The sequence below is a fragment of the Parasteatoda tepidariorum genome, chromosome 9 (genome assembly GCF_043381705.1).
Source record: "Parasteatoda tepidariorum isolate YZ-2023 chromosome 9, CAS_Ptep_4.0, whole genome shotgun sequence".
Taxonomy (NCBI): domain Eukaryota; kingdom Metazoa; phylum Arthropoda; class Arachnida; order Araneae; family Theridiidae; genus Parasteatoda; species Parasteatoda tepidariorum.
In genome coordinates, this window is record NC_092212.1 from 69288867 (window position 1) to 69299109 (window position 10243).

The window sequence follows — 10243 nt, forward strand, 5'->3', positions numbered from 1 at the left end:
CGTAATATATATATATATATATATATAGTACAATAAAAACAAAAAGAAACGAGAGAAAAACGAAAGAAAATTAATGAGTTCTATTAACTGTGCATAAGCTGCAAGTATAAATTAAGTTAAAATATCGAGATAATATGAAAAATAATAAAAAATAAGAGAAGAAAATTATTAAAAATATTTTTCAAAAGTATTTAAAATATATCTCTTAATATATATAATTTTCTTCTCTTGTCTTTATTTTTTATTATTTTCCATATTTTCTCCATATTTTAACTTATATAGTATATATTTCTAAATTAATAAATAAAGGGCTCGAAATATGCTCACCTGCAATTAAATGTTACCTGGCCGATGATTTTAAAGCACTTGTAAACTACACCCGCCGAAGATGAGAATTCAAAAGTTTCATTCCATGACAGCTTCTCTTTTTTAATGTGATCTTCGTAGTCTTCATTTTTAACCTGAAATTATCTTCATTCTTAAAGGTTTCTCAAACGACAGGAAAATGTATGGCAAGGGTAATAGTCTTTAAAATTATGGATATAAAAGTTTAACGGTATGTAGTTCAGAGGAATCTCACTAAACTACGATCACTTCCAAGCATGTGGCAGAGTAATTTTTCTTATGTATTTCAATCGGTATCGGTGTTGTCTGAAAGCCTTGCGTATTAAGTGAAAAGTTTGAAGCAATATAGTGATAAAGGCTGCATTTTTCATAGAGGCTGCAGCAAATTTTTACTTCGTATTGTTCACATTTAAATAAAAACTTTGCAATATTTCACCAACCCATTAGTTTATTACCAATCCATTAAACAGAACTCTATTTTGCTTACATGGAACTCACAATGTGTTTCACTAAAATCTCTTTCGATAAACGCTCTTCTAAACAATTTGTAAGTTTTGCTTTTCGTTATGTAGTTCTAAAATCGAAATACAATCACAAAATACAATTCAATGAGAATTTGAATTGTGGAAAAATAGGTTTTGCTAAAAATTTCAAGCAATTTTTACAAACTAACATTAAAATTAAATAATGCGTCGATTACAAATTATTTTTTTAAATTTTTTTCAATGATTCCTGATTGATCAAAAACTTTTATAAGATTTAAAAAAATAATTAATAAATGCCCGTGTATCTTCCATTAATTTCATATTATCAATATTTATTTATTAAAGTGCCACCATTTGCTGGTATAATAGGTTTAAAAATGTAAAATATTAAAGAGTTAACGTACATTTGTAGTTATATAAGGGATTTTTTCTTCACATAAATTTATATTTATAACCGGCGTTAAAAAACCGAGCCATAGTCTTAGCTTTTTTATACGGTATTTTCAAGCAACCAAAGCTCCCAATATTATCTGGATAAAATTTTTAATGTTATCAAAGAGAGCCGTGCTATATCAGGGGATAGAGCGCTTGCCTTCCAAAGAGGTGAATCGGGTTCGAATCCCAGCGATAGCTGGTTGACATAAATTTTGCACTCGGCTCGCTCAGTGCGGACGTTAGATATCCTCAGTGGTAGACGTATCATGGTTTAGAATTCCTTTGAAATTAGGCTGACCGTGGAAGAGTTTCGTGGTTTTCCTCTCCATATTACGCAAATACGGATAAGTTCCATCAAAACGTCTTCCAAGAGAACGCACACCAAACGTCCTCAAGCCTCCAATGCTCCCAATGCTTGATCCAGGAGTTCCCTTTTCTTCTGGAATGGGTTCAAAGTTACAAGGCTACAGAGTTGAGCATTAGTACCCTCAAACTATGGTTACTAGTTATAAACTGTACAATTTTAGTTACAGAATAAAATGTTATCAAAGCCATTAGTAGTTGCAATCCCAAAATCGGGTCAGCTGTACAACGATGGTTATAAAATAAAATGTTATCAAGGTCATTATTTGTCGTAAACCCAAAATTGGGCCGACTGTTTAACGACTGTTAGAAAATAAAATAAAATGTTAGCAAAGCATACTTGAACTCTTTTAAATTTTTTTTACTGTATTCAAAAGTTGTTTACTGTTAGTTACGTTTCAAAGTAATGTATTTTACTGTATTGTGGAAAAAAATTGTGAAAGTTGTTATTTTACTGTGATTCTTGAATCTTCATTGAATTTCTTTTCATAGATAAATGTTTTGTCCTTTTTGTACCATTTCAATATTCTTTAAATTTTAATGAAAGTTCAATTTTTACTCACTTTATTAAGTGTTTTATATGGTGGAAAACAGTAGCGGGGATACTTCTCACAATAGTCCTCGTCATTATAAGGCTTGCAGTACCAATCATATTTTTTACACAGTTTGTGTATGCTTATTCTAGAATCATGCATTATAACACAATCAGTTTAAATTCTTAGATAATTTCAATCAAGTACAAGAATAATACAAAACAGGAAGCATATGTCATAAGTAATAACGAATAGTGAACTATCACTATAAAGACTGCATACTGAGGTGCATCTAGAAGTATTGAAGGAATCAGTCTGGCCTGAGTTTGTAATTTGACTTCCAAAATCTTAAAATGCAATCATAATTAATATGATGTGAAATATATCAGAGACTCGGTCATAAAAAAATTCTACACTTAATTCAATTTAATTAACGGAAATATTTGATTAAATGGAACAATGACTTTTCAATTACAATTATTCATAATTAACAGGAAAATGGTCGTCCTACAAATCGATATCTTTAAAATATTCATTTCATTTGGGATAGCTTTAGTTTTCTTTAACTTTATTACACAGCTATTTGACAATTGAGTTTCCTTTTTTCTATGTAAATAATAATTGAAAATAGCTTGATATATTTCTGGTTTTTAATGAAAGTCGGATACCTTATGCCTACGAACGGGTATCTTATACTACTTATACCTACCTGGTGTATTAGGGTGCCTAGCAAAATTTCTTTGGGGCAACTCTGGTTCGTTCTACCATTCTGGGTTTTAGGCACTATACATACTTTCCTATTAGGCTAACACTTGAATGATTAAATAGTAACTTGAATAGAAGCAAACTATGAGATACCCAAAACTTTCAATAAGTTATTATTTAAATTAAAAAGTAATAAAATACAAGAGTGGTCAAAGTATTCAAATTATGAAAAGTCAGAAATACCCAATACTTTCAGTAAGTTATGATTTGAGTTAAAGAGTAATAAAATACAAGAGGGGTTAAAGTAGCCTCGGCCGTCTTTCTAGTGTTAAATGTTAACTTCATATCTAGCAAACTTAAAGAAGATTTTTAAATCACTAATTGGTAACTTTAAGTCTAAACTTTCTTCATTTTCCTTTTATTATACTTCACAGTGTTGTTATTTCAATGTTGATAGTATATTTTAACAATTTTAGACAACATACATAATTAATGACATTTCTAATAGCATTTTAGCTATTGTTTTACCTTAATCGAATCCTCAAAATACTATTGTGTTTGAAATTTACTTCTCCTATTTTAATGAAAACACATGGAAAAGACACTATAGGAGATTGAACTAACTAGAGTTATCTAATATCTTCTCTCCATCATTTTAATCTTCCATATATCCTTCAACAAAAACAAACATTTAAAGTTGCTAAAAAACGAACAGTCCAACTGTGTATATTATCCAAGATATTTGTAGACAGTGCGTTTCATTTCAGGTAACTTCCTAATGGTAACCTTATTATAAAAAATAATGTTATGTAACTGCCAAGGAAAATTTTTAATAATTAAAAAAGTAAAAATTAAAAATTAATAATAGTTTATACTATTTGTAAGCAGGAAAAAATTTAATAAAAAAATAAGAGAAAAGAAATTAATATTGCGTGAATCAACTCCAAGTTTTCGTGAACAGGTTAAATTCCAATGCGGATTTTTGCCTTAGTATATTGCTTAAAAATATTAAAATGCTATCAGATTTTGATAACTGGTAAGCTAAAGAAGAGCTAAAAAAACTGCTCACTCTTTGAAATATGACTAACTTTTAACGAATCAGGCAATATTTGGTTAATTTTTAGAATCATTTCTTGATCGCGAACTCTCAAACATATGAAAATGTTTCCTCAACTTGTAACTTTATCTCGGTGCATTGTGGGAGATTGTTAACTAGAATGACGAAACTAGAATAAAGACAATACAATCTAAAATAAAGCGACGTGCTAAGTGGACTGAATCGTATGGTGGTAAAGGAGTCCGTCTCATAAAATGAAGATGCGGGATTTGAATCCCGCTTTGGGAATAGGTTTAATTTATCTTTTTGTTCTATCTGGCCTTGTGTACTGCTACCCATATGGCTCCTACTTTAAAGTGATTATCAGAAAATCCTCGAAAGCATATACCAGAAAACGGTTTCGTCAAAAATGTAAAAAAGTTTCGTGATAGCAAATTGTATTTTGGCAAACTATAAAGATCGTTGGATGGTAGACACCGATAGCGCCATAGTAATAATTTAGAACATCTGTTACTATTTTTAAACTCCTCTACACCTTATAGCAACATCACATAAATTTAAACGGCCCTAAAATAAATTTTTTATGAAATGTAATACTTACTAAAATATAAGCTTACCTGTTATTACTACAGAATGTTATAGCTGGTAAGACTATACGAGTAGGATAATATTCATTAAACTCTATAGTGGTTGGATAGCGAAAATAATAGCTGAAATATTCCACTGCCTGATAAATGAATCCTAGCGAACATAGAACCACCAACAATATTTTCCATAGCCTTTCTTTCCATGTGTTGGCTCTGGATATAGCAACTACGCTTGGTAATAATGACTTTGTAAATACCTTTTTTGCACTTCTCGTAAAACTATTGTTTTTAAATTCATCACTTGTGGGGTTCTGAAAAACTTTAAAATCCTATAAAACAAATTATATATGCATAAATTATTAATGTGTGTCTTGTTTTCAAGGAAAACACCACTGACTTTGTTGAAATAGCCGTTCTATCGAAGCATTAACAGAATAAATTTGAAAACTTATTATTTATTTGCTTTGAACTAGTGTAAATTTCAAATCTAGCATTTGTATTCTTCCATTTTAATAGCTATTGTGCAAAATAGTATTTTAAAAATTTGGACCGAAAAAAATCATTTTTCTAAAATTAGATTCACCATTTATTTCATTAAAAAATTTCACATGCCATTAAAATTTCCCTCATTTGAGAAAAGTACGATTGCTTCACAAAAACAAAATTTTTAAGTATTTTTATAAAGAATTTAAAGTTTTCTCTCATCTACATGTTTTAATCATTTAGAACGAGCGGAAAGAAATTCAGATTTAAAATGACCGCGCCTGTATAATGATGACAACTCAGCTTTTTTTTTAAAAACAGAATTTTGATAACAAAACTATTTTAATCATGCATTTGGTAATTTTTCGGAAATTCTGGTTTTCAAAATTTTTGTTCATTTTACCACGAAAAAATAGAGAACTGAAAAGAAATTTTTACCCATTAAATAAATATATAAACCCAACTCTCTCTTACAGCACAGAGAATAAAAGCGGAAATAAAATATCCTCATATTCATCCTACTCTACTAAACACAATAAATATATAAATACATTGAAAAAATGTATACATACTTTTTCTTTCACTCTCGTCTCAGGGCTAATTGCAGTTCTCCCAATCATTCTTATTATTATTATAAAGGACACTGAAATAAAACATAATTAATAACTAAAGAATAAATTCAAAAAATAGAAAAGAAATTGAAAACTTGCACTTTAAATATTAGATACATTTCTCGGTCGACTTACACTAATGAGATATACGAAATATTTTATTTCATGAAATCTCACAATACTTTGCAGAAAAATTCGGGTTGTTTATTAGGCAATTAAATTCGAATTACCTGCCAGGAGGAAAAGTTCTGGTTAAATTACCATACTGTAATGACAATTCTGGCCATAATTCGGGTTAATAAAACCGAAATATATGGCATTTAAACTATTAATTTTCTATTAATTTAATAATGAAATATTGGAAATTCCGGTTTTCAAAATTATAGTTTTTATTACGACGCATGTAGAAAAAAATATAAAAATGAAACGTAAATTTTAACTACATAAATGGTTTTTATGCCGTGCTCTAAAGTGCCAAATTTAACCACATTTACCTAACTTTATCACATATTATAAAACCATATTTAATTGTTAATTTTACTAAATTCATTGCCTAAGTGAATCGTCTAAAATTACTAAACTTTTTAATGTTCTCAAAGAGCAGGAAAACTGATACATTTTACCATTTTCTGGTAGTTTTGACCATAATTTATTCTTATTGTTTGAACTTACAATGAATATATTCCTTATAACACCATAATGAATAACACCAATTCCTTATGAAGTAACCAACTCTTTCTTTGAAGGATTTTTCGTTCAATTTATTCATTGACGTGTCCTGAATTTAACCTAGACTCAAATTAAAAAGTGTATACTTTAAAAAACTCAGAAAAATGAAAAAGCTTTAAAAACTGTTTACAATAATGGTTTAAAAGTTAAAAAAATGGTAACTAAGTTTCTTAGAACATATAACAACGTTTAAGTACAACGTTTTGAAATATACATTTGTTAAGAACTTTTGAACTGTTAAATTGATTATTTTTTTATTGGTTTATATACATTATTGGTTGATCCTGCATTTTATCTACGTGGGGCAACTAATACAAAATATTTATCGGATAAAACATTGTTCATTATTACCGAAACTATATTAGAATAATCATTTTGCAATTTTAATTTTGAACATTTTTAGTGCATTTCCTTAGTATTATTTTTGCCTACATTTCTTAACTGATTTACGTTACTTGAAACATATTAATTTAAATAAGTTCTATTAAATTCATATCAAAAGTAAGTTACTCTACTTAGAAATTTATTGATTAATTGTAACTTAATTTAATTTGTCGTTAATAATTTCGACTAATAATCAAACTATTATGCAAACATTTGAATTTGCTATGAACTTAAATAATGACGAATCCAACCTATATATAACTAAACTGATTACACTTTCTAAAACAAAGAAAACAAACAGAAATCAATAGGCTTACCTTAAATATAAGTATTCTGAAAACTTATGGTATTTTCATGTCTTGAGATTTCACCATATTATTTCATGATTTATTTTATTTAATTTCCTGAAATTAGTCTGTGAAAAATCAAGTAAATACGAAATTCAATGCACCGTAGTCTTTAAGTGGCAGTTACTACCAAACTGGTTTTTCATTCTGTTTAAATTCCGTGATATATCGCAATTATTTTCGATAATTCGTGTTTAAAATATTTAGGAAAAATGCGTAGGTTGATGTATAATTTGTTTTTCAATATTTTGATAATAATTACATAATTACATTACATAATAACATTATTGATTATTTACAATTGGTTAGATTTTGAGAGTATTAATTTATTATTATTGATATAAGGTACGTAATTATTTCATGAATATGATACAAATGTGCTCCATTCCTCATATTTCAGGTGTTGGCTGTGCTTTTGAATACTACATTGCATTAACCAAATAGATGACTTAAAAATTTTAAAAAGTGATAGAAAACTAAAGATGTCCCAAATACAATTAATGTTTTAAAGATATCGTTATTGTAGGCGTTCATTTCATTGTAAAGTTCAGATACAATTACTTTTCTAGAAATATCGAAATTTCCAAATTGATAATCGATGCAAAATAAAACCTAATAATTATAATAAAGCACAATAGAAAACTTTATTGATCATGTACATTTTATATACTTTTGTAAGCTATTGTTCCATTATTATTATCTATTCTGAAATCATAAATTTTCTTATATTAGATAAATATGTGCCATTGTTCAATACTTTGCATTGAAAGAAAATTATAGATATTTATAAAAAAGCATAGAGAATTTCAAATGGATTGAAATATAAAAAAAAAAAAAATCCACAGCGTTAAGCCATTAGCCATTAAAAAGAAGACTATTTTATTTCACTCAATTATATTTTACTTTCTACGATATCAGAATCGAATATAAAAGAAAATTTGTAAATAAAACTGTCAATATTCAGAGCAAATACTACAAATGTTTACCAAAATGCACTGAAAAAATTATCCCGAAAATTTACGGTTCTCATCCGACAGCTAGGTTAATTGTGCAAAACCGTAAAATTTACAAAGTAAGTCAGTAGCCTCAACGGTTCAATCTATAATAAGGCAGTTTTTTTTTTACCTTAAGAAAACAAGTTTTTACTAGGAATATAAATCTCAACAAACTTTTAGTACGCGCATGACATATGAGAATTACGTATTGATCAAATTTGCTTCGACCAATCTTCACTGGGATTCGAACCCGTATCACTTCATTGAGAGGCTCAAGCTCTGCCCACAGCGGCTCAAATGTTTTATTATGAAAAAATTGCGATAGTGAGAATTTTGATTCCATTTTCTAGCAATTTTAAAATAACGTCGAATTGCAGTTCTATTTATACGATGTTCAAAGCCTTAAAGCAATTGCTAAAATAATTATGAGAAAGTATAGAGAATAATCGTAAAATGATTTTGTGGAGAGGTAATTAAATTGCGGAACCCAAAACTACATGGTAAAAACTAGAATTTCAACTGACGGTTTGAATCCGTTTTTGATAAGGGTAAAAAAATTGGAGAAAAACCATTTTGCCAATAAAACGACTTTAAACCGTTAATTATGCAGAGAAATTCCGAACAACTAGTATTTTTTTCCAGTGTAATATCAACTATACTGAATTCCTTTGCAGTCAGAGTTTATAATATTTTTCATAGCTACTTAAGGATTTATTTTATGCAGAAGAATTCTTAATGTTGAAAAAAAGGTATTTTGATAAACAGTTTCTAAAAATTGGCAATATTATATTGTTTCAAAAGTACACCATGTAAAAAGGAAATATAAATTGCTAAAATTATAAAGTAAAATATAGTGGTAAAAGTGCATTGTGTGTATATAACAACTCATTAGAGCTTTTTATCCTACGGGTTTAGATACGATTCATCTATTAATTTCCACTACTGTTCCTGCGTATATAATTTAAAATACATACGCATATTGCATTTTAAAGTGTCATTCGCCAGAATGGACACATAAAAGTTTTAGAAAAAATTAATAAGAATTGAATACTGAATCGAATCACAAGTCGATAGGACTTATAGTTTTACTGTTCATATTATTTATTATCTTGTAAAAATAGAGTACACAATTTAAGCTTCTGATATTGTTATCAGGACAAAAAGGACATTGTTCCTTAACAATTTTTTTTGTCAGAATTAAACGAGAACAAGTTTAAATTGGTAGAATTTACTCATTTAAAATTTTAGATTATTTTATTCATTAAAACTATAACTACAACTTTTATGCATAGAGCCTTATAATTTTGATGTTAAAAGTTCTATCATGTCTTAACTTTAAGTTTATTGAATTTGGCTAAAATATGCGTTTGAAACCTATCTTTTCTTCTTTAGATATAAATGTGAGACTCGTAGATAAGTGTAAGTCAAAGACTGTTATTTTAATATTATAATTATTATTAAATTTATATAGTTCTTACAAATATCGATCTTGTTGACTTGGTGCATAGTAAATAGTAACGAAACACTAAATAGCATGAAGCAAAAAATGTGTTTTTAATATATATATAAAAAACCTTATAACCTCTAAACTATCAACAGAATTAACTAGGCTTTGGTTTACTAGAACTTAGCTTACTAAAATAGACTTTGGAAACAATAAATCATTTATCTATATAGCAATTCAAGCATTAACTTCGCTATTTTTAACCTCTATCTCTTAATAAATTTACGATGGCCGTTTGTCACATTGGCAAACTTTATCTATGCATCTTGAGTTTAAACAATAACTTTTAAAACAAATTTCAATTTTTTCTTACTTAACTTTTCTTACTTCTTACATTTTCAATACTCTTTCATGCATCGAAAATTCAAAAGATTTAAAACATTGTTATATATATATATATATATATATATATATTAAATAATTACCATGGCATTTTTTGCTGACTCTTTTATGAAATGTAAAAGCATAAAAATGTGGCATGTTATTTTTTAGCTAGAAGATCTTCTCTGGAATGTAAAGTATTATAAAATTTAACTAAAAATTATAATAAAATCTACTTTGTTATTAAAGACACCATAGAAAAAAATGTAATGACGTTAACATTTTTAACCCGATGAAATGTTTTTAAAACAAACAAATTGGAAGCACGTTTTTCTATTTTTTTTTTCACAGCTGCTGAA

The 10243-nt window shown here is 27.8% G+C and overlaps 1 protein-coding gene across 1 annotated transcript in view; it reads right to left on the reverse strand.

The window, feature by feature from the left end:
• Positions 1–2465, reverse strand: part of LOC139426567 (uncharacterized) — an 8592-nt gene extending 6127 nt beyond the window's left edge. The window contains exons 1-2 of the mRNA XM_071185852.1: positions 2192–2465; positions 328–461 (exon numbers count right to left, since the gene is read on the reverse strand). Of these exons, the coding sequence (XP_071041953.1) occupies positions 328–461; positions 2192–2323 (266 nt within the window). The 5' untranslated portion in view covers positions 2324–2465. The remainder of the gene's footprint in view (positions 1–327; positions 462–2191) is intronic.
• Between the last annotated feature and the right edge of the window lie 7778 nt (positions 2466–10243).